Source organism: Enhydra lutris, unplaced genomic scaffold (assembly GCF_002288905.1).
Source record: "Enhydra lutris kenyoni isolate GAN:26980312 unplaced genomic scaffold, ASM228890v2 scaffoldscaffold25, whole genome shotgun sequence".
NCBI classification, from domain to species: Eukaryota; Metazoa; Chordata; class Mammalia; order Carnivora; family Mustelidae; genus Enhydra; species Enhydra lutris.
The window spans coordinates 8,311,175-8,337,058 of NW_019154109.1; the positions used below are offsets into that span (position 1 = coordinate 8,311,175).

At 44.3% G+C, this 25,884-nt stretch overlaps 1 protein-coding gene across 1 annotated transcript; it reads right to left on the minus strand.

Annotated features, from left to right (window-relative positions):
• Positions 1–25,000, minus strand: LOC111151191 (LEM domain containing 1). Its single transcript, XM_022508994.1, is given in 7 exon segments — positions 1–196; positions 1,355–1,431; positions 19,151–19,191; positions 19,194–19,227; positions 21,273–21,343; positions 23,965–24,087; positions 24,892–25,000. Coding segments are annotated over 7 exon segments (624 nt in total). The 5' UTR covers positions 24,974–25,000.
• Between the last annotated feature and the right edge of the window lie 884 nt (positions 25,001–25,884).

Genomic DNA, 25,884 nt, shown 5'->3' on the forward strand with positions numbered 1-25,884 from the left:
TTAGCCAAAGAACGGCTTCCTTTCCACCGTTATGTAGACAAAGACGACAATGATGAAGATACCAAGCACAGCGAGCTTCAAGCCCATGGGAAGAATTTCTAGGTTCCCGTACCCAAAACTCCTGTTCAAGGGGCAGTCGGTGGTCTCTCGGGTGCTCCGTCCTCTGCATCTGGTGTTTGATGCTCTCGTGGGTAACCTGTGAAAACATTAGTGGCTCCTAGGGCTGTGGACAGCTATGACTTGAGCACCCCTTTAACGTATGTGGGCCTTGGGCCCCAAGGGAGCAACCGTCGTGGGGCTACAAATTAGCGAGCAGCCCTCTACTTGTTTAAAACCTATGCTGATTTCAACAAGTGAGACTAACGAGGTATCACAGGGATGTGAGATCCCTAAAATCCCCAAAGGCATTTTTTAGTAGTACCACCCGTTTGCACAACGTCTCCCTATGTTGGCCCAAGGCCTGCCGCAGGGACCCGCAGACCCGTCAGCCCCCACTGGAAACGGGTCCAGGTGGACAGGGGATGCCAGGACCCACGCTCTCTCCTTTCTCTCTCCACATGTGTAAGGACTGCCTCTCAGGGGTAGGATGAGAAGTGCTTTCGAAATCTGCTAATGTTGATTTAAAAGGACAAGTGGGTACGTTCTGAAATCTCTTAGTGAGAGTTTATGTATGGACCCACTTGTCTAATCCTGGAAATCTGCCTAACTTTATTCAGACGTTCTGGAATTTTCCGGGAAGACTTTTCTTTCTGAACAACAAATAAAATGGCCTGTCTTGAGCTCTTATTTCAACTACCTGCTCCTTTTTTTTTTTTTTTTCCTCTCTCCCTATTTTCTAGGACATAAATAGGAATAAATGTCTTCAAAGACTACAGATCAAGACACGTGGATTCTGGTCTCAGTTTGTGGTGACTTTCGGTATCCGGCCTCTTTGGCCTATTTCCTTATCTCCAAACTTAAGTGGTGAACTAGATAGTTCTTGCAAAGTCCTTTCAGTTTTGAAATGATGAGCTATGGGGATGCCTGGGTGGCTCAGTGGGTTAAAGCCTCTGCCTTCAGCTCAGGTCATGATCCTGGGGTCCTGGGATCGAGCCCCACATCAGGATCCTTGCTTAGTGGGGAGCCTGCTTCTCCCTCCGCCTACTGCTTTCCTGCTCGTGCTCTCTTTCTCCCCCTCTCTGACAAATACATCAAAACTTAAAAAAGAAAAAGAAATGATGAGATACTACGAATCTTTTCTTTCTCAACAGATTCTTTTCAGCCTCAAGCCCTTCACAGAAATTTGAATAACAAATTTGTCCCCAGGAGTTGTATAAGACAACAGTATCCTCTCACATGCTAAGAAAAGCATTACCTTATTCCCTCAGAATGCTTATAAGCCAGGCAGTTGATATCTAGGGCTTTTGGTTTGGTGATGGAAGTCTCGAGTCTCTAATGAACAGAAAGAAAAGAATTTATTGTTTCCCAGGTCTGGTACAAAGGACTTTATTTTTTTTTATTCTAGAAAAAGCCATATACTCTGAGGACTGATCAATGTTTCTGGTACATCAGGTCTTTAGCCACCTCATAACACAAACTTCCAGTCTGCCTTTATTCAATAATTAGCAAAAACATTCCCATGCCGTGGAGTAATATTTTACTGCAGTGACTCATGCCTTAACAATAGACACTCTGGTAACGAACTCTTTATTTTGCTCTTCTTTGTGCCTTATTGCTTGGAGTTTTTTGTTTTTTTGTTTTTTTGTTTTTTTGTTTTTTTTTTTTTATGAGCAGGCATTTGTATATAAAGAATAATGTTATTGCTCAGTCAGTTGAGCGACCGACCCTTGGTTTTGGTTCAGGTCATGGTCTCAGGGTCGTGAGATCGAGCCCCGCGTGGGGCTCCATGCTCAGCGGGGAATCTGCTTGAGGATTCCCTGTCCCTTTCCCTCGGCACCCACCCCCACCCCAATTTGCACACTCATGTGCACCCTCTCTCTCTCTCTCACTCTCAAGAAATAAAGAACTCTTTTTAAAAATTAAATAAATTAATTAAAAATAAAAATAAAATGAAAAGCAAGCTGGCCATGGACAAAAACTGGAAAGTATGGGGTGCCTGGGTGGCTCAGTCATTAAGCATCTGCCTTGGGCTCAGGTCATGATCCCAGGGTCCTGGGATTGAGCCCCGCATCAGGCTCCCTGCTCAGTGGAAGCTGCCTCTCCTTCTGACTCCCCCCCCCCACCCCCACCCCCAACCCGCTTGTGTTCCCTCTCTCTCTCCCTCTGTCTCTCTCTGTCAAATAAATAAATAAAATCTTAAAAAACAAAACAAAACAGGAAAGTAATTTCAGAAAATGAAAATGCTGTCCTGTAAAAGGTATAGAAGTCAGGACAATCACATTTTCTGTTCTTTTCCCAAAACTTCCTTTCGTTTTGTTATTTTTCCAATAAAGTGAAAAGGTACAGCTCTCTATGCCTTTGTTTCCTTCCTGTGAAATAGAGTTGTAAAGATGGAGTGACTTACCACATGCAAAGTGAGGGGCGCCTGGGTGGCTCAATCAGTTAAGCAACTGCCTTCAGCTCAGGTCATGATCCCAGGGTCCTGGGATCGAGCCCCACATTGGGCTCCCTGCTTAGTAGGGAGTGTGCTTCTCCCTCTACCCCTCCCCCTGCTCATGTGTGCTCTTTCTCTCTCCTCTTTCTCGCTGAAATAAAGTCTAAAAAGAAAAAAAAAAAAAATATATATATATATATATATATGCAAAATGATTAAAACATCTCCTGGCCCATAGTCAGCATTCAATGCACGTTAGCAATAATGATTATTATTAGCAATAATGATTATGATTCTGATCATTATTATTAATTGCATGTTGCTGTTTTTCCTCATGTGTCTAGTTCAGCTGACTGTCCACTCATGGTTATGATGCGGGCCTCATCATCCTCAAACAATGTCCCGGGCAGGTGTTGTGTCTGCAGGACCGATGGTCTCAGCCCAAGGTGGGCTGGGGAGAGAGTATGGCGTGGTGTACCATCATTTATGACTGGTCACCCCCTTCCCGGTACTGGCCACGGATGCCCAAGCAGCTACGGCCTCCACCTCTCACCTCCACTCCCTTGCCTTGCCTTCTTAAAGAAGATGTTCTCTTTTTCTTTTTTTTTTTTTTTTAATTTGACAGACAGAGATCACATGTAGGCAGAGAGGCAAACAGAGAGAGAGGAAGGGAAGCAGGCTCCCCGCTGAGCAGAGAGCCCAATGTGGGGCTTGATCCCAGGACCCTGGGATCATGACCTGAGCTGAAGGCAGAGGCTTTAACCCACTGAGCCACCCAGGCGCACCAGAGATGTTCTTAACAATAGCTTAGTGATACCCAAGCCAGGCCTCTGCTGATGATGGGAAGCTATGCCCAGCACAGGAAGGCCACATCAAGAAAGCAGCCCAGTGCAGACACTACACACGTGCACACCTCTATGATTTCCCAGAAGAGGGGGACAATTGCAGAAAATGGACTTTGAAAATTCTCAAGGATCCACGTGGGCTTCTGGTGATTTGCTTACCAAGAGATGCTTCAAACTATTTCCAAGGGTGTAGGAAAAATCGTTTATAAGCACATTTTTTTTCAACCTTTTTAATTACAGAAAGTTTCAAACAGACACAAAAGTAGACAACAGGATAATGAGCCTCCACGTACCCATCACATGCAACTTCTTTTAAATTCTCCTACATGCAAAAATAGGTCTGTTCAACAAAACATTGGGGGTAGAAGTCTTTTGCAAAATCAAATTATAGGATTTCACAGCTCTTAGGCAATCCAATACTCCCTCCCTTCTCTTCCCTCCTGCCACAAGGAGGTTTAGGTCTTTGATTGCCTCTCCTTTTATCATTTCTGTCCTTGACTATCATTCACACGTAGAGTTCCCCCTATAGCATATGAAATGTGGACATTTGGGTTTTCAAAAAAGGAGTAATTATGGCTTATCAGCTTGACTGTTCATCAATAATAATAATAATAATGATTATAAAGTCAGGGTTATTGATCATGGCAAACAGAGAAGAGAATTATACGCGCATAGTGATGACGACCGGCTAAACTTACACCACGCCGTGCCCATAAACAACAACTAGAGGGAAATAGAAACAATGAAATGGTTTTTGTGTCAGGTGGCGTGTTTAGAGTTGATTCATTTTTCATTTAAAAAAAAATTCCTTTAATGTTGTTAAAATACGGTTTTCACTATAAATGCCATTTGCAATGGAACTAAAAAATATTGGTGTTCATTAAAGCAATGGTTTAGTGAGGATGAAATCGCCCCCCTGGGGGAGTGTAATGCTCCTTTCTCCCTATGCCCGGAGCTAGAATTTGAAAAAAAAAAAAAAAAGGAAAAAAAGTCTGGCTGTTTTCAAAGCATTCACAGCTAAGGTTGTGGCCGCCTCTGCTTCCCCACCCTCTTCATTAACCCCCTGGCATTCAAGTCAGAAAATGTCACCCATCCACATGTTATTGATCACTGCTGTAGTGACAGACGTAATAATCCTGAGATATGCCAATTCGATAAACAAGTGTCTTAATATAATCTTGACAGCTATGTAGTTATTTCCTGTGTACCAAGCACCACTCTAAGCATCTTACATAAATAAATCCATTTAATTCTCAATACCACCCTGTGAGGAAGGTGCTTTTATGGCGCCCATTTCACAGACGACAAAACCGAGGCATGGAGAGTTTAAATCACGTGCCCTTGGCCACACAGCTCGTGAGATGGCAGAGCCAGGAGTCAACCCAGGTGGCGTAGTCTCAGAGCCCCTGCTCATGCTCACTCTACTATCCTGCAGAAGGTGGATAATGAGGCTTTACTAGAAGAGAATTAGAAATATCATGTTCTGAGCATCTGTTGTCTTGGGCATTCAACATGCCCCCAGCCACATATTCTTTCTAATAACTCTGTAGTGACCATTTTATTTTATTTTATCTTATCTTATTTTAAAGATTACATTTATTTATTTGACAGAGAGACAGCCAGAGAGGAAACACAAGTGGGGAGTGGGAGAGGGAGAAGCAGGCTTCCCGCAGGAAGCCCTATGCAGGCCTTAATCCCGAGACCCTGGGATCACGACCTGAGCCGAAGGCAGATGCATAGTGACTGAGCCACCCAGACACCCTATGTAGTGGCCATTTTATAAATGAGAAAATTGAGGTTTATAGGAGTGAAACTATTTGCCTGGGTTACATGATTAGGAGAAAGCACAACTGTAAACAAACCCCCATATTCTGGACCCAGTGCTTTGTGTTCTTGTTTTGTAATATTTCTATTGGGGAAACTCATCATGAGAAACAGAGCAGAACATGTTTGTAAAAACCGTTCTCACTAACTGATAAATGATCAAATCATTAATTCATTTCCCATAGAAATGACACTTGTAGCCATCTGATTTCTTCTTATCTTCGATGAACTGTTCTTTTTTTTAGGAAGATTTTTCTAGATAAACTAATTCTGTGCTAATTCTGGCTTACTTAGTATATCCATGGAATCAGCAACCAGAGTGTGTATGAGATATTATGCCCTACTGTATTATAGGGAACTACAAAACCCTGGGCTAATATCCAGAACCAGACAAAAAAGAATCATTTTGTTTTCTCATTCAATCCTTACTCATCAAAAAATGTATTTGATTTTTGAAAATGATCTACTTTGACTTAAAACAATTCATTTTGGGGAATGAGGAAATAGAAGTATGTTTGCATATCCACGAGACATGTATTTGACAAGGTAGACCCCCCAAACCTAGCCAGAGATGTCATAGCCTGACCCGTGCAGTTACAGGCAATCAAGAGAGGGGGTGTCGGGCACCATGCCGAACGGTGCTAACTTCTTGCCCGCTCCTTTCTCTTCTCTCCCAGGACGACGACGACTACTACTACTTCTTTTTAAGATTTTATTTATTCATTTATCAGAGTGAGAGAGAGAGAGCACAAGCAGGGGGAGAGGCAGGCAGAGGGAGAAGCAGACTCCCCGCTGAGCGAGGAGCCCAGTGTGGGACTCGATTGCAGGACCCTGAGATCATGACCTGAGCTGAAAGGCAGATGCTCAACCGAACGAGCCCCCCAGGCGCCCTTTACCCAGGATTTCTTACTGCTGGCCTCTGGGCGTATCAGGAGGCAGTGCTGTTCCAGGGGTCGGGGATGCAACCCTTTCCTAACTACAACGTGTTACACTTTCCAATCACGCTAGTTCATGGATGCGGTTTTTCAAAAACAGCTTATACTATAGAAACGTTTTCACCAATAGCTTGACAAACTGGCCGTTGTGAACCTGCTCCCAGGCAGGAAAAATCCTTTTGATTTAGAGCTCTTTAATATTGAGTTAACCTCCAAGTCCTTTATTGACTAAAAATGATTCCATTAATAACAGATCCTACAGTAATTTCAGACTTTTACCTCATTGTTTTTACCTCAGCCCTGATTTAATAAAGCTCTCATTTTCAACATTGTGCTCTGTTAACCTAAGTCATGATTTTGAATTAATTAAAAGCCTTCTAAAATAATCTCTACCACATTAACAAAAGGAAGGTTGAAAACATTATGATCGTCACGATTCCTGGTTTGTTTATTTTTTTAATCTCCTAGCAAACCAGGAATAGAACAGGAACTTCTTTAACTTGACAAAAAGTGTCTTCCAATACCTACACCAAAAATCATCTCAAAGGCAATTGCTAAATGTATTTCCTTTAAAATCAGAACCAAGGAAATAATTCTTATTACCATTCTTATTTAATGATGTAACAAAGGAGACTTAACCAGTCCAGTAAAACAAACAAAAAAACAAAGAAAGATATACAAACTGCGCTAAAAAAAAATCTACAGAAAAATTATTATAATTGCAGAGGGTCATTGTTATAAGATCAATATGCAAAAGTCAATTCTATTTCTATATACTAGCAACAAACCATTTAAACATGATTTTTAAAAGATACTATCCCCAAGAGCAACAAAAATTAAAAACCTAACACAGCTACCTGCTAAATCTAATAAAAGATGAACATGATCTACACTGAGAAAATTATAAAATCCTACTGCAGGACATTAAAGAAAATTTAAATTAATGTAAAGTACATGAACAGGAAGAGTCAATGAACAGAATAAAGATTTTGCTCTTTCCAAATTAATTCATAAAGTCAATAAAATTTCAATCAAAATTCTAGTCCGAATTTTTCATGGAACGTGATAAGCTTATTCTAAAATCTATATGGAAGGACAAAAGGACAAGTCAAATAGAGAATCTATTTTAAAACAAAAAGGAGGATGGGGGGCTTGTTAAGGTAATTAAAACATTCTGCTGTTGGCACAGGCCAGACCTACTGGTCAGAATAGAGACCGTGTTGAATTAATCACGGCTTTTGTTATCTGTGGTTTATGATGCTTTGACATCTTGAATCTTGCTAATCCTAGAGAGAAGGCACATGAGCAAGCCTATCAGAGTCAAGTCAACCAACCCCAAACCCATATCCCCAACTACCTCCTTTACCTCTCATACACCAAGCCAATATTTCCCCTGCTGTAATTCAGCCCGGGGCCAGATACTGGCCAATTAGGAACCAGTCCTGTGGCCTGGAGTCCACTGAAATTGTTAAAACTAGCCAATTCTAAAATGCTTACCTTGCCTGACCAATTTCTTCCTACAAAAACCACGATGAATTTGGTGCCCATATCTTTCTCTCACCGCCCCTGGCCGCCCCCACCCCCGCCCCACCGCATCCATTGACCCTGATACTTCCCCACGTGGCCCTGTGTGCCACGAACTCTTTCAGTGGCCGCTCTCTCCACATCTGTCCCCTTGCCATACGTGGTTAAAACAAATCCTGGGTACATTTTGAAACAACCATATATGTATGGAAATTTGATATAGGACAAAAGCTAACAGTGCAGATCAGAAGAAAAAGGACAGACTTCAGAAATGGGATTGGAAACAAGATGGGATAGATACGCTTCTCTCAATTTCTTCTACTGAGTATTGCTCCAAAACCTGGACATTACATATAAAGCAAATATAAGAAGATGCTGAAAGGTGGAGAGAAGCAGAGGGACTAGGGACCTTGGCACCCAGAAATGACACATGGTGAGTGTCCTGGGTCGTGCTTTTATCCCCAGAGGGAGTGCTGGAGAAGGGCAACCTGAAAACCATAATGGGTGCAAATGGAAAAAGCCCCCAGAAAAGCCAAAGGACAGGAAAGGAGAAAGGGGCAACCAAGCATGATGGAAGACTTTTTGACAATCACTGTCGTACCCCAGCCACAGAGCCCACCCCCGTCCCCACCAGGCAAGGTGCAGGGGGGAAGCTTGGACCACCAGCCCCAGGTGTCAAATCCTCCCCCTCCCCACAGGGGTGGAGTCAATGGAGGCCACACAGGAGCCCCCACCCCAATAGTAGCCCAGCAACAAGGTGCCCCACACCCAGACCAGGGTGGCACTGGAGGCCCGGAGGGGAACCTGGACTTCTTTTTTTTTTTTTTTCCCCAAAGATTCCGTTCATCCATTTGACAGACAGAGATCACAAGCAAGCAGAGGCAGGCAGAGAGAGATGAGGAAGCAGGCTCCCCGCCGAGCAGAGAGCCCGTTGCGGGGCTCGATCCCAGGACCCTGAGATCATGACCTGAGCTGAAGGCAGAGGCTTTAACCTGCTGAGCCACCCAGGCACCCCGGGACCTGGACTCCTATCCCCACCTGACAGCAAAGAGCTGAGGCCCCTCTTCCCCCGCTTCCCCACAGTTCCTCAGTGTGGAGTCTGAGGAGGCCTGCTGAAACAAAAGATTTAACTGAGATCCGGAGTCTCATAAACATCAGCCAATGGAGATGACACAGATGTTGGAATTATCTGACCAGGATTTTAAAGCGACAACCATAAAATGCTTTTCATAGGCAATATGAGCAATATGAAATGTTTTGTAACAAAAAAAATTAACTCCTCACAGAAAAGTAGAATATATATACAGAAGAGCCCCATGTAAATTTAGAAGTGAAAAAAAAATGCAACCACCGAAATTAAAAACTCACTAGATGGGCTTGACAGAAGAATGGGGAACACAGAGGAAAGAATCAATCTATGCGAAGATAGAACTGTATAAATCATCCACAACAAAACACAGAGAGAAAACAGGAAAAGAAATAAAAGCCCACACACACACACACACACACACACACACAAACCCAGATAAAGAGATTCTAGGGGGATTACTATAGAAGACTGAGCATTTGTGTCATCAGAGTCCCTGAAGGAGAGGAGAATGAGGTCAGGCTGAAAAAGATATTTGAAGAAATAATGGCTGAAAATGTCCCAAATTTGGCCAAAGACATAAATGTACAGATTCAAGAAACTCAGTGAATTTCTGAGGACAGAACAGACACAAAGAAATCTATACCAAATACTCATCATAATCAAACTTCTGAAGACCTTTAAGACATCACCAAGAAAGTAAAAAGGCAACCCACAAAATGAGAAAAAATATTTGCAAATCTTTTCTCTGATAACAGTCTGGCTTTCAGAATATATAGGAACTCTTATAACTCAACAATAAAAAGACAAGCAACCTAATTAAAAAACGGACAAAGGGCTGGACTAGACATTTATCCGAAGAAGATATATGAATGGCCAATAAGCACGTGAAAAGATGCTCAACATCATTAGTCATTAGGAAAATGCAAATCCAAACTCACTGAGATACCATTTCACATCCTCCAGGACGGCTGCTAAAAACAAGTTGGCATAGAACCACAGGTGTTGTGAAGGGTATGGTAACCCTGGGTCCTCAGATATTAGTGTGAAGGTAAAATGCTGCAGCTAATGTGGAAACTGATTTAGCCACTACTAAAAATGTTAAACACAGAAATACCACATGACCCAGCAATTCCACTCCTAGGTGTATATCTGAAAGAATTGAAAACAGAATTTGAATGGAAATTCAAATTCTTGTCCTTGAATTTTTACAGTATCACTTTCCCCAAGAGGTGGAAGAGGTGGGAACGACCTAAATGTCCATCAACAGACGAATGAGTAGGCAAACTGTGGTCTATTCATGTAATGGAACGTTATTCTCTCAGGCGCTGATACGAATGCAGGCTGTGATGTGGATGAACCTTGCAAACCGTTGGGTGGGTGAAAGAAGCCAGTTGCAAAATGTCACAGACTGACTATTCCGTTCATATGAAATATCTAGAAGAAGGAAATCCACTGAAACAGAAAGCAGGTTGGTAGTAGCCAAGAACCTGTTGGGAAGGACCTGCTTAACGAGTATTGTTTTATTTTGAGGTCATGAAAACCTTTTGAAACTAGGTAGAGGTGATGGTTTCACAGCACTATGAATGCCCCCAAATGTCAGTGAATTGTGCACTTTAAAGTAGTAAATTTTATGTCCATTTAATCCTAGTAGAAAAATTTCTGGGGCATCTGGGTGGCTCAGTCAGTTAAGCATCTGCCTTCGGCTCAGGTCATGATCCCAGGGTCCTGGGATGGAACCCCGTAGCATCCTCCCTGCTCAGTGGGGAGTCGGCTTCTCCCTCTTCTCTCTGCCTGCTGCTCCCTCTTCCTGTGCTCTCTCGCTCCTGCTCACTCTTGAATAAATAAAATCTTTAGAAAAAAAGAAAAATTTCTGATTCTTGTCACTGTAGTGTGAATATCTTTATGTCTTCAGTCTAAGGAAATACACACCGAAGTTTTGGGGATGGCGTAAAAGATCATGATGTTTACAATTTAGTCCAAGAAAAGAATAGATAAAATGATAAAACAAATATGGCAAAATGTTAAAAACCAGTAAACCTGGGTGAAGACCATAGAAGAATTATTTATTAGAAACTTTTTAAAGTTGAAATTATTTTTTTCATTACTTTTTTTTTTTAAGTCACTGAGGAAAGAGTGAAAAAACAGGGCCCAGGTGGGGGATGGTAAAAGGAAAGACTATGCATGTATGGGAGCAGGGAGTAGATAAGAAATCTCTGCACCTTCCTTTCAATTTTGCTGTGAACCCAAAACTCCTTTAAAAAAAAAAGATAAGCACAGACTACTAGAAGATACGTGCTACACTTATGTCTGACAACGGATTAGTATCCAAAATATACAAAGAGATCCTGTACCTTAACAAGAAAAAGTTAACCTAATAGAAAAATGGGCAAAAGACACGAACCGGCACTTCATAGATGAGAAAACACAAGTGATCACAAACATGTAAGATGCTCAACCTTATAAGTAATAATAAGCAAATTATCATTATAATGAAATACAATCTTATACCCACTACTTTGATAAACATTAAGTGTGGCGATACGAAATTTTGAAGAAGATTAAGAATGACAGAGCTCTTCATATATTGCTGGTAGAAATGGAAAATGATGCAAGTCACTTTGTAGGGTTATTTAACATATCTCTAGAGTTGCAGAGGTCTGTGTCCCTGGTTATGCAGTAATTCCACTCCTAGGTGTTTTCATTCAATCAGAAAATTCTTGCCCATGTATACAATGAGTCACATATCACAATGTTTGTAGCACCATTGTTCGTATTAGAAAAACCTGGAAACAATCCAAATGTCCAATAAATAAGGAATGGATAATATATTTTTACAATAACTATATAGCAGTACAAATGAATGAACCAGCACTATAAATATTGGAAGAAGCCCATAGCATAATGCTGAATGATAACTGGAAGTTATAGAAAATATTTATATGATGGTGTTATTTATTTATTGAGTGAGTGAGTGAGTGAGTGAGTGAGAGAAGGTGGGGAGGAGCAGAGGGAAAGAGACAGAGAATCCCAAGCAGGCTCCACGCCTTGTGTGGAACGTGACTCAGGGCTCGATCTCATGATCCTGAGATCATGACCTGAGCCTAAATCAAGAGTGGGACTCCTGATCAAATGAGCCACCCAGGTGCCCTATGATGATGTCATTTAAATAAAATCTAAAATCAGGAGAAAATAAAGTTTGTGGGTACTATAAAGGAAAGGAAAAGAAGGAAAAGTAGCAAATTCTGGATAGTGGTTACCTTGCAGGGAAGGAAGGAAGAGGAAGGAATATGATCAAGAAGGGCTCCATTGGTAGTCAACAGAACGGATTTATTTTTTTAATCTCTGGGGTGGGAATCTACCTGCTCATTATAGAATTCTTTATACCTTTTTTAGATGCCTAAGATCTATCATCATAAAACGTCAAAAATATTTTCAGGTTTGAATTTTTTTTCTGTCCCCTTGGGCAAATTCCAGCTGCCTATCTGCATATATGTCAGCCCATTTGAACAGTGCTCATTTCTGTACCAGGGCTTCTGCGTGTGAATGGAAGGAGCACAGAAGAATGCCTCCTAAGGGCTCTCATTACAAAGCGATCTCCAGACCAGAAGCCCCCGCTTCCACAAGAGAACTCCTGTCCAGGAAGCCTTCTGCGATATCATGGAAAGAGACACTGGGGGGAGCTGTTTCACTACTCAGGTGCCTGGTTGTCCTTCCTCCCCTTTTGGCAACCTGATCTAAAGGAAAGGGCAATAGAATGGAAATTAGGAGGCTGGAAATCTATTTCTGATTCTTCTGCTACCTCTCCGTGTGGTCTTGGGTAAGTCATAATCCCTCTCGGCCTCTTTCCTCATCCTTCATCTGAAAGAGGCCACAGAGCCTCCTTCAAGAAGCCTTTCAAATAGGAAATTCCATGATCAATAATGACCAAAAAATCACGCCTGAACTTATGAATGGTGATGAACAGGGTCTGCTGCTTACAAAACCTTAAGAAGTCCCAAGAGAGCAATATAATCTGGGGTTCTCATATAGGAGGTACAATGGGGAAACTCCTCTCCCTAAAGTGATACATGGAGCCATAGACCCGTAATGCAGAGGATAAATTAGCCAAAGTCAGGTTATATTTGGGGGTGAAAGGGAGAAGCTGAGTTTTCTAAATAAATTCATCTTTTTCTGTAGGAAGAGAACACCGCTACTCATAATTCAGTTTTACGAAAATAATTTTACCTTTATTAACATGTTATCACTGTAATCAGAGTTTGGTTTCACTATCTCTTCCTGCTGCGCTTGTATTTCAAAAACTGGGTTCTATTACACAGAAAGAATCAGCATGTCATCAATAAGATAAAGACATATTGATCATTAAGCATATTTAAATATATCTGCCAGGAGGTTAGTATTTTTGTAGGGAGAATGTTAAATTACATTCCTTGTAAAGACAGTATTTAGCTCCCATTAGCACATTACAGGTAAGAAGAGAGGGCTTATTAAGTAGTTATAGAATATGTAATTTAGTCTTCACTTTGACCCAAGTGGAATATACAACTACTACTGGGAATAAGGATGTTTTTCAATTGATTAAGAAACGGTTACAGCGATGTTTAACATGGGGTCTCCTAAAACCTTTTCATGCAACTCAGCTCAAACTGCATACTTAAGTAGTCCTTTAACACATACTCCCTTGGCACATTGGGCCTCCAGAGGGCAGCATTCAAGGTAGTCAACACACGTGTTAATTACAGGCCAACATGGTAACTTATCATCAGTAATAGGAGAGTAAAAATCCTATTAGAGTTTTGGCACAAAGATATGGAAAAAGACCTCAGAATCAGAAGAAAAAAGAGACATGAAGCTTTCTTTCCCTTCCTTTCCTTCCCCTGGGAGTCAGTGTGGGAAGAGGGGACATGGGTGCTGAAGGTCAGCGTGTCCAGAGGCCAAAGAGATGGAGGGCAGGGGGCTGTGTATATGGAGGGGGACATTGGGGCCCCTCATGGTTGAAGAAGGAGAGGAAGGGACAGCACGAAGGCATTAGTGTGCCGTGTCCAAGGAAGAGGGATGGTGAGAGAATGGCCACGTGGAGGGGTTGGCACGTCCAGTGGCAGAGGAGGGGGTCATGGGAGTTTTGTAGAAGAGGCAGTAGCTGTTATGGTGGGAGACTTGTTACACTGACAAAAATTTTTAAATTGACCAAACATATATTGGGTATAACAGAAGCCAGGTTTCTCACTGTCGTAGGAAGGGGAAAGGGTAGAAGGAACATTGAAATATTGGATTGGAACTGGAGATCAACATGGACTCATGGCTTTTAACTATAGGTAGAGAGAGAGACAAAATCGTTACAGATGTTTAGGTGTATGTGTACGTATGCAGACATTTATTTTTTAGCTCTATTCACTGAGAGGGCCTGGAAGCCACGACTCCCCAGGAGCAATGAGCTTCCTAAATGCCTCGATTTTGGTTTCCAAAACCCACCCTGCAATGAAAGGAACCAAGGCTCCCAGGGCAGGGAAAGCATAAGAAGGGACTGAAACTTCTTGCGCCGGAAATTAAGAAAATCCTCAAGGAATAATGAGGACTTGTTAAAAGGACACAGTACACGTTTTGAAGGGGGCTCCCACAGGCCAAAATGAAACAATTTGAGCATTAAAATGATATCAATGAATACAACCTATGGGTCAAAAGGAATCAACGAGCCCATGCTAATATACACGAACGAATGAATGAGAAGGGGAGCTCTTCTTTATGGTAGAATGTCAACTAAAAAATACAGAAGGAAGGATAGAAAGAGAAAATCTTTTTATCCTTATTTTTAATTTTTTTTTTTTTTTGGGGGGGTAATCTCTCTGCCTGCCATGGGGCTTGAACTCACAACCCCGAGGTCAAGAGTCACATGTTTTACCAACTGAACCAGCCAGGTGCCCCTAGACATAACAAATCTTAATGGGCCATCATCATAATGGAGGCGGAATCAGGCAGTCATCCATGGGTGCTGGGGACAATGGATGAGGTTTGATGAGAAACACTATGTTGGTATCATTTCAGAATAATTCCCCACAAAAGCCGGATCGGTTACCAGGGGGAAAATGACGTTTTATGGAGAAATCTGACAGACGCCAACTTTCCCAGGTGATTTAGGTTGCCGTCACCGGCAGTGGGACAGGATGACATTGTTCCCTGGTGTGATGCTCTGAGAAGAGCACAGCACCCCGTCTGAGGTATTTCTGCCCAGAATGCAAAGCCTCTCTGAATAGTCAAAAGGAAAAATCAGACAGAATGAAAGGCCTGTACTTTCTAAAACAGTCAAGGATAAGGATGACAGGGAAAGATTGAGGCACTGTTCCTCCAGACTGAAGAAGGCTGCTGAGAGGCAAAGTGTGCCCCTGGACTGGTCGTGGACCAGAAAGCAGAAAGACATTTCGAGGACAACTGGTGAAATCTGAGTGGGGTCTGATTATTAGACAGCAGCATTGAATCCGTGTGAATGTCTCTCTTCGGAGCACCACATGGTGGTTACGGAGGATGGTGTCCTTTGGGGGTAGCAGAAGACGTGCAGGGGAGCTGAGAGGCTTCCTGTCTACAGTGGACCCTCGAACGGTTCAAAGACAATGGTAGGGCGTGTGTGGACACGTACATGTACGTGCGTGCACACGCGCACAGAGTGAAGGTGGTAAAAGCTAACCCCTGGATAATCTGGGGGAGAGCAATCTAGGATTTCTTTCTACCAATCCTGCCACTGTCCCTCAGTTTGAAATCCTTTCAAAAATAAATTATTTTTTCGGGCGCCTGGGTGGCTCAGTGGGTTAACCTCGGCCTTCGGCTCAGGTCATGATCTCAGGGTCCTGGGATCGAGTCCCGCATCGGGCTCTCTGCTCCGCAGGGAGTCTTTTTCTCCCTCTCACTCTGTCTGCCTCTCTGCCTACTTGTGATCTCTCTGTCAAATAAATAAAATAAAATCTTTTAAAAGTAAATAAATTATTTTTTCAATGTTTCAAAAAGCAGGGGAAGGATTTAGCATAGATTAAGAAGGCGTCCTTATATACAAGGAGGACACATATGACTTTTTTTTCAAAGGTTGTTCTGCCCCATTCAACACACAGCACTGATATAGAGAATAATCTTTAATTACATCTGTATATTTAATTCGATAAATATACCTGTGGGCACGCTGAAAAACCCTTCTCTGTAGCACTTAGGAGTTCAATACTGACGTTCAGTTGCCATCATATTATTTCCACTAAGTAGTTTGCTTTATTTTGTAGATAATTAAATATCATGTTTTTTCTATGATCGTACTGATGATAATACTAGCTATTATTGTACCTATGTGGCTCTTACTGTGTGGCATCTCTACTCTGTTTCACATATTTTAACTTCATTCTCGCGACACGCTATGACGTTGAGACCATTTATGAGCCTGATTTATAGATGAGGAAATGAAGACAGGGAGGTCAGGTGTCCTGTCTAGGTCAGTGGCAGAGCTGGGATTTGAATCCAGGCAGTCTGGCTCTAGAGTCCAGATTTTTAATACACACATTCTTTGTTTCCAGAGCTCGTTTTTAAGCTCCTCCAGGGCACCTTGAGCACCTATTCTCTTCCTCAGAAAGTTCTAGCACAATGCCCAGTATAGGTAAATAGCTGTTAATTCACAGGCTGAGACCCAGGGGTGGAAAATCTGTTGCAACCATTCCTTGGGTGGTCATCAATTCACAGGGCCCTAAGCATTGTGCCTCAGGAGAAAACGTTAAGGTATGTCTAAGAGACAAAAGAGATGGTACAGAATGGGAAGTCAGAGAAAGGGAGATGGTCCACACCAATATAGAGAAAAGGTTTCCTTGGGTTCAGCCAACAAAGACTGAGTAGCTCAAAGACTGAGTAGCTCCCTCCCCCTCTCCCCGTAGGCCTGGCACCGGGTTCAATGCAGAGCATTCAAAGACTGTAGGTTTCCATGGTCGGGGTTTTACAACCTGAAGCCAAAGCTCTTAGGCAGAGGGTGGGAGTCGGGGAGGACAGAAAGGCAGACTGCGAGGCCCAGACTCATGGAACTCATTTTTAGAAGTTCCCAGTGGAATGTGTAGCATAGGTGGCAAGACTGAGCAGAGAGTTTTCTGCGCTGGGAGAACAGTGAACCGGGATGCTGGCAGCACTGAGCATGCGTGTCTGGGAGGGAACAAGGAGACACAGAAGGGGCCAGGAGCGCTGCAGAGCACACAGCTCCCGGGCCCAGCAGCCCTCTGGGGGTTGGACAAGCAGCTGTCCAGAGTTGGGAGTACATGTGTAGACACCCCCCCCCGACCCCTGGAACCACTCCTAAGCCCAGGGTGCCCAGATGCCCTGGTTTGCCAGGACCGTCCTGCTGGATTCCCGTTATTCCAGCGTCCCTTCTAGAAGTGTCCCCTTTCGTCTCAAAAGCATCCTGTGCGGGGTGTAAATGACAGGGTCACCTTACTCCGAGGCCACTCTAGGCAGCCTGATGTGGCAGATCATTCTGCTTCCCCAGCACCCCAAATCCCATTTCGCCCTCTTTGGTGGGCGGGACTTAGAGCTTGCGTTACACACATTGGCTTTCCTGCCTTCTCCATTACAGGAGGCACCCGCTGTGCCCCGAGTTCATGTGATGAAAAAAATCCTCAATATGGACCACATCTTCCTTATCCATTTGTCCATTGAAGGGCATCTTGGTTCTTTCCACAGTTTGGCGACTGTGGCCATTGCTGCTATAAACATTGGGGTACAGATGGCCCTTCTTTTCACTACATCTGTATCTTTGGGGTAAATACCCAGTAGTGCAATTGCAGGGTCATAGGGAAGCTCTATTTTTAATTTCCTGAGGAATCTCCACACTGTTCTCCAAAGTGGCTGCACCAACTTGCATTCCCACCAATAGTGTAAGAGGGTTTTCCCCTTTCTCCACATCCCCTCCAACACAGGTTGTTTCCTGTCTTGCTAATTTCGGCCATTCTAACTGTGTAAGGTGGTATCTCAGTGTGGTTTTAATTTGAATCTCCCTGATGGCTAGTGATGATGGACATTTTTTCATGTGTCTGATAGCCATTTGTATGTCTTCATTGGAGAAGTGTCTGTTCATATCTTCTGCCCATTTTTTGATATGATTGTCTGTTTTGTGCCCTTCAATGGACGAATGGATAAGGAAGATGTGGTCCATATACACTATGGAGTATGATGCCTCCATCAGAAAGGATGAATACCCAACTTTTGTAGCAACATGGACGGGACTGGAAGAGATTATGCTGAGTGAAATAAGTCAAGCAGAGAGAGTCAATTATCATATGGTTTCACTTATTTTGGGGCATAACAAATAGCATGGAGGACAAGGGGAGTTAGAGAGGAGAAGGGAGTTGGGGGAAATTGGAAGGGGAGGTGAACCATGAGAGACTATGGACTCTGAAAAACAATCTGAGGGGTTTGAAGCGGCAGGGGTTGGGAGGTTGGGGGAACCAGGTGGTGGGTATTAGAGAGGGCACGGATTGCATGGAGCACTGGGTGTGGTGCAAAAACAAGGAATACTGTTATGCTGAAAATTAAAAAAAAAATCCCCAATAAAAAGATACATTGGCCTGACTTTCTGAGGGGTCTTAATCGCCAAAGCAGGGGGCTGCGCATGTGGTTTCTTAAAACACAGGCACGTGCGGGGTTACAAAGCGTCCGGAAAGGGACATAAGCCAAATTTCAAAGTGGTTTGTATCCGCTGGAAACCCTACTAGGATAAGAGAGAAACAGGTGCTTGTTGGTGTTTCAAAACAGCGCAAATTCTGCCTCTCCAGCTACTCACAGGACAGTTAGGTACACACCACTGCTCTTACGTCGTTGAAGTCTATAGTGTTAGACAAGGGACTCCATAAACTCACTTTTTACCACCTTTTACATGGAAATTTAAATGCTTATTTACATTTACTTCAGAATTTAAAGTTGAACAGATGTCTTGAGGCCCTTCTGAGAATCAGAATGGCTTCTATATATCCTTCAGATCCAAACATTTGGGGCCTCACAAACTTTCTATTGAGTTCTCTTGCCAATTCAAAGTATTGATGTGGTTTTATTTCAGGTTTACGGAAGGCAAAGACCCAAGGGCTCCGGTCCCATCCCCATGCACTGCAAATACTCAGGTTGGTTTTTTTTCTCCCCTCTGTGTCTGCGCAGGAACTAGACAAAGGGGTGTTCTGCCAACAGGTTTTCTGAATGGGAAGGATCCCTCTGATGAGCCATTTGGAAGATTTTAAAAATTCTTTTAGAATGTTTGATAAGCTATCAGAATTACTTCATCAGATTCAAATTCTTTCCTAATGGGAAACCAAAGCTACAGGAATGTGTACTTCACGTTTCCTTCTCATTTACTGAAACTCAGCGAGGAGTACTCAGTACTGGGCTATGCTGGCAAACTAACCTGTTTGTCTCTAGAGCTGTTTGGTAGATGCACTGGGGTGACTCTGGGCTCCTACTCTGTGCAAGGGCCCGTGACAGCTGTTGAAGGAGATGGATGGCAATTTTAAGGGAATGCACAGGCATGGCCTTGGAGTCGGGTCCTTAAACAATCACAAGATTTTAACCAGAAGAAAAATGGGCAGGGGATGGAGTAGGGGGTTGGAGGCTGAAAAGAATGCCAGGCATAAGGAACAGTTGAGGCAAAAGCACATGGGGAGGAAGTGAGAGAGGTGGGAAAGCAGGGAAGAATTTGGAGGATGTGGGAGATACTGGGGTCTCCTCGTGCTGTATGGTAAGTTTGTACCTTGTTTCCAGATGAGTGAATGAGACGGCCCAAACCCTGCTCATATGTGTCAAATGGAATCAGGGAACGTTAGAGGCGGAGGTCAGTTAGGAGGATATTACAATTGTTCCAATAAAATTAAAACGTGTAATATGGGGGCACCTGGGTGGCTCAGTCGGTTAAGCGTCAGACTTGATCTCAGCTCAGGTCTTGATCTCAGGGTCATGAGTAATATGGATGCAAACTAGGAGAGCAGAAAGGAGGCATGGATTTTTAAAAATCATAATTCAAATCCACTGGCAACTCTTTATATGTGAGGGGCAATCGGTGTTCCAAAATAACTCTGAGACCTTGAGCCCGGACCGCCGGAAGGTGGTGAGAGCATCAAGGTGAACAGAGGCCACAAATGCAGGTTTGGGGTGAGTGAAAATGAGCATGGTCCTAGATGTCCTCTGTGGGAGGAGCTGGGAGATAGAGCTCACCCTGGGGAGAGGAATAAATACGCTTTGTATAATCTATGAAGTCTATGAAATCTATCACCATTATAAGTAACATTTGCTGCATGAATGCAGGAAGGAGGGGATGAAGGAAAGAAAGACGAGGAAAGCAAAGGAAAGAGCTCTCCGGGAAGTGGCTGGATGTGAAGGCCTCTGCCTCGGGGGACAGGGCCCATGTGGAGGCTTCTGTGTGGAAAGAGGACAGGAGGCAAAGGGAAGGAGGTGGGCAATGGAAATGATGCAGAGCAGGAGGAGAGGGGGCCTGAGACAGATCTCCCTGAGGGGCCTGAAGATAGTCAGAATGGAAACTGTCAGAAGGGCAGAATCAGGAACCAAGCCACCACTGTGTCCTCAAAATGGAAAGAGACAGGCGTCTCTAAATACGGAGGGACAGTGGTCAGAAGACTGGAAAAATCCTTGGGGTTGGCATCTTGGAGTTCATTATGTGAACTAATTACGTGCCTCATTCTAGAGCTTTCCCTTCGCCCCACGCTATGAAGTAGGTCCAGCTATCAAGCCGTATGAGGAGTTGACATCTGTTAAGTGACTTCCCTGAAGCCCCAGGACGAAGCCGGGGGAAGAAGGACTCTAAGCCAGTGAGACCTCATGACAAAACCTCTGACCTTCACATACTTGGCCGTGAACTTCAACACGGCATTGAGGATAGAAGCCAGAGCTCAGTGTCTGGAAAAGAGACGGAAGCAGGGGGACGCCCGGGTGGCTCAGTCGGTTAAGCGGCTGCCTTTGGCTCAGGTCATAATCCCAGGGTCCTGGGACTGAGTCCCCATCGGGCTCCTTGCTTTTGTTGGGGAGCCTGCTTCTCTCTCGCCCTCTGCCTGCCATTCTGCCTGCTTGTGCTCTCTGTCAAATAAATAAATAAAATCTTTAAAAAAGAATCCTTTAAAAAAAAAAGAGAGAGAGAGAGAGAGAAGGAAGCAGGAACTCACATTGATTTTCTGCTCAAGGTGGGTGCCCAGGGCTCCCTGCAAATGTGGACCCTGGGGCAGGGAAAGGGGCGGGGGTGGGAGTGGGGGTGGGGAATGGCGGTCGGAGGGCAAAGCAGGGCAGCCACAAACTCAGGGAGGGACAGGAGGACGGTGACTCTGGGTCTTGAGCCAGAACATGGCAATAGTTTCACAAGACAGAAACCTGCATTACAGTGAACTATTGTAAACTAGGATTTTCCCGCTGGAACAGAATGTAGTCATTTTTGCTATTTCCTTTCTTAATACATAGGAGGAGTGCTATTTCCTATGTTTAATATAGTATGGGTAAAAGTATTCATGCATTAGAATTGTACATACTTTTTTGGGTCCCTTGTTTTTTTCTGATGAGAGAATGATATTTCCTTTCAAAATGATAGTGGCATTAAGCTCTGGATCATGAAAAACAAAAGGAGAATAGGCCATGAGAACATACGAGCTAGAGAAGGAAATAAACACCAGTCATCGGGGTGCATTCTCCCAATTGTAGGGCAGAAGAATTTCATGAGGGGAAGAAAATTCACTTTGCTCTACTGAGGCCAAAGGGCATTTCTGCAGTGGCCTTTGTGCAAAGCTCTGCGGCCTTCCCCTGGGGATACAGGGAGGGCTCCTAACAGGAAGGTTGTCATGTCTGTATGACTCCAGGAGCTCACAGCCTGCCGCGCCTCTGGGTGGCTGTTTTCAGTCTAGTTACTGACCTTTTGAACCAGCTGCAAGCCTCACCAGTCCCTGAATGTCAAGGTCGGCGGGAGGACTTTCTCCTTCCAGGTCGGAAGAAGCCCCCAGAGGCGGGAAGGTCAGACCTGCCCTAAAGGACTTTACCATCGGGGATACTGCCAGGGGCAGGAAAGGTGGTCGTTCATCAACCCTTGGCCTCAGCCCGTGGAGAAGCATTTTGATAAACTTGCAGCAATCATGACTGTTGCATACGGAGCAGAGCCGCTGGAGGGGATTTTAAAGGAGCCCTCCAACTCAGAAATATCTGGGAAGCTGGAGAAGAGTTTCGACCGTAAAAGCTTTGTCCACTTGGTGCCAAAACAATGAGTGAAAATGAGAAAAAAATCAAATCCACCCGTTGTCTGGGTTACCTACTGCTTCGCCTCTGAACTGGCCCCTGCCACACGTTCCCCACCGTGACCCCCCCACCCAGGATGAGGTGTTTCTGGGAATCTCCCCAGGACTTTATCAGTCCTGTGGCAACCCCTTCATTTTAATGGCACTGGGGTCTCTGAGGCTCCTCCAATGAGCAGATTTAAATGTCTGATTCAAACCTGACCCGGAGAAAGCAGTCGTTGCGTACCCGACCTAAGCACTGTCCACTGGCACCGCAGAATTGCATGACAAGGGAGGGACTGACCCAGAGCTTTCACCTCTGACCTAACTGCCTGCACGTGTCTGGCATCAGGTGGACACAGTCTGTAAGGTAATGGCAAAGCTTACAAACGGAAGGACCCATTTTTTTCGAAGCCTGGGCATGCGTGCCCCTCTGTGGAGGGCTGCGTGCTGGGAAGCAGGAGAGCTTGGTCTGGGACCACCACAGCTTGGCTGTGCAGCTCTGACTCACCGTCGTGGGCAGCTGTGAGCAGTAAGGACACAAGCCTTCCTCTCTGGAACCTTCTAGCCTGGCCCTCCATTTCATCAGAGAACTGGTCTAGTCCCTTCAGCTCCTGTCTAGGGCAGGAAACACCCGCAGTCCCAGGTCTGGGACAGGACTCTGAACATATCCCCCTTGCAGAAAGGGCCTGGGGTATGCTCAGGAGCCCATGGGGTCCGGTCCCCCAGCCCTGCTGCTCTTTCCAATGAGGCTGACCCCGCAGGACTTAGGGAAATCTCTCAGAACTGTGCTATGGCGATACCAGGCATCACCAGCAGATTTTTCAAAAGGCCCCAGGCACTTATCTTACTTGTTCAACTACTCCCTTGAGCTGTATGAAATTGCCGTTTTTTGGTAGGTCAAACACAGTCAAAAAGGTAATGTGTTCGTCCTCACAGTAGAGATCGTGAGAGCAGTGTAAGGCTTGTGCAAGAGCACAATGATGAGAACCAGACCTGGGTTCAAATCTCAGTTCGGTCACCCTCTTTCAACAAACACATCCTGCATTCCCACTCCGTGCCTGGGAATGTTCCAGGAGCTGGCTGTGTAATGGTGACGGAGACAACGGACCTTGCTGTTCATGGCACATTCTGGAGCTGTGTCCTAGCTATTCGATTTTTGGGTCGGTCACTCTGCCTATCGGAACGTCAGCTAAAAGTTTGTGAGAGTTAAATGAGATTTTGCACATTAGGCCAGAAGTGCACTGGGGGTGGGGGGGGCCTTCCAGGCATGGCAGTTCCTATTACTTTACCGTGCCTCTTAGAGGACTCCTAATAAATATTTACTGAATGAAACAGCCTTGGAATGGATTGTAGGAATCTCTGAGCCCACCCCCTACAGGAGAATGGTGCCCGTGGGGGGAGGGGCTAGTGGAACAGAAGCCCTCCCCCCCCCCCCGCCCCCCACCAGATCCCAGAGACCACAGCTCTGCACCTACCCTGGAGCTCGGAGGAGACGAGCTGTGGTCAGCTCCCATGAAGCCAGGAGGGCAGTAGGCATAGGACTTCTGGGAGGTACTGTTTGGTTCATCTTTCTGAATGGATTTGAAATCATTTAATCATAAGAAAATAATCGTCCCATTTATTGACTGAGGCAAAGCAGAGTTTGGGGCCTCAAAGGAGATGTGGAAAACGACCTGTAGGAACTCCCGGTTTTAGAAATCAAACACAGATTTGGCTCTGGCTAATAAGAGGACCTGCAAATTGATCAGTCCTTCCCCCTCTTTCCACCCAGTGGAGTTGTTGGCATGAACATAGCCATGGAATAATGGATTCCTTTTGTGGCCCAGGGGCCAATTCCCCAGGCCATAAGGCCAATTCATAGGTCACCCTGCATAGCATTTCCAGCTGCATAGAGCATCCCAGACCAGGTATGAATAAGCCCACACTTGTTATCAAACAGTACAGCTTCTGATCGTACCTTTACTGCCGTCATCATCCTGAGCTCCGTTCAGCCCCTCAGGTCCATTCATCACCGGTGGTGTACAGGGAGGTGAGACCAACAGCTGCACTAACTTTTTTTCATACACTTCTCTGGTGGAAGCTGAAGAAGGAGGTGGAGAACGGATTAAGCTATGCCGCTCCTGTAGGCGATCTCACTGCGCTCGCGGTATTTCAGGAAGGGATCCTTATTCTTGTACCTTTCATGGTTAATTGCGGTCTTTACAATCGGGTCCACCCCACAGCTACTCAACGCACTCCTTTCCTTCCACAAGCAATTAAGGTGAGGTCTCCATTGGATATATCCAAAAGTAAGACTGACAAAACTGCACTTCCTATCTACGGGGAATATTAACAATAAGTACATAAAGTTAACATAGTGCACAGACTAGAAATGAAAAAAAAAAAAAAAACAACAACAGGGTGATAGAACCAAGAGTAACCGGGTTTTCCTCGTTGGAAGAAACCAATCCTTTCTCTCGGGCAACCTACTTAGTGACCTGTGCACAGAATCTGGGTGTATTTCTCACTCCTTCCCTCTTTATGGTTTCCTGTGTTTTTTTTTTTAATTTATTTTTACTTATTTATTTACTTGACAGACAGAGATCACAAGTAGGCAGAGAGGCAGGCAGAAAGAGAGGAGGAAGCAGGCTCCCCGCTGAGCAGAGAGCCCGATGCAGGGCTCAATCCCAGGACCCTGGGATCATGACCTGAGCCCGAGGCAGAGGCTTAACCCACTGAGCCACCCAAGCGTCCTGGTTTTCTGCGTTTTAAGAAATTTTTTTTTCTATTTCCATGTTAATGTTTTTTAGTTGTGTACGTCCCTTCCGCTGTAAATAATTTTAAATCTTGGGAGGTAGTTTGTAAGTAATAAAGGACGAGTCTCTGATGTTTGCCTCATACGTACGGAGTATTGGTCCAGGTGAGAATCCGAGCTTACTAAGTTCATGCTGTAACTCATAGTCCCTCAGACACTTCACATCCACCATGGTGTGACGAGGAGCTGGGTCTCTTTCAGACAGTGGAATCTACGAAAGAGAAAAACAGTCAACTCATTAAAGCAGCCTTACAAAGAAGAACTAGAACTTTCCCAAAAGTCCACAGAAGGGCTTACAACCCAATCCCTCCACTTGTGGAGATGCGCAGGCAATAACACACCTCCCACCCCAAAACCACCATTCTCTACCATACATCTCCCTTGGGTTGAGGTTGCCTCCACGCAAAGCTTTGGGTGGGTGCTACTTTCCTCAGTGTCTCCAGGGTTGAATTATTTCTAACTTTTCTACCATCTCATGGGAGAAAAGTCTTCTGCCTCAAATGAACACGGGAACAAATACTTCTATGACAGCTTAGGAACTCTGAGTAAGACTCGGGCTCCGAGAAGATAAGAAGTTAATTAAATATGAAAGAGCTGAGAGAGATTTTCTAGTGAGTTAAATAAAAGTTATTTATCCCTGCCCTCCTTTTGATGAGAGTACAGAGAGTCAAGAGCATTCAGTTACTGCAAACACTAGTAGTTTTCACACTTGTAATTTAACTCTGAACATAAAGAGATGGTAGTTTTTAATTAACCGCCAGCAGACTTTGTAATTGCTGAATTGGCATTTGGAAAAAAAAATTCAGCTATTCATTCTCTGGCACATAAATTGATTTATATAAGCTTACAGCAGTCATGATTGGCTTACCCGTCCTACACCAGCCTCAAGTTCCATCAGATCTATGCACCAGATAAATGTATCCCCCCAAAAGGACCCCTCCACCTACTTAACAAAGTCTTGGAAAAGACCTGTTTGTCACACCTTTCAACGGAGATCTGTAATACAGAAGTGTCTGTGTTGTACCTCACTTCTATTATGTTTCCAGGTTTTTTAATATTGCTGTGAAAACCACTGCAAGACGA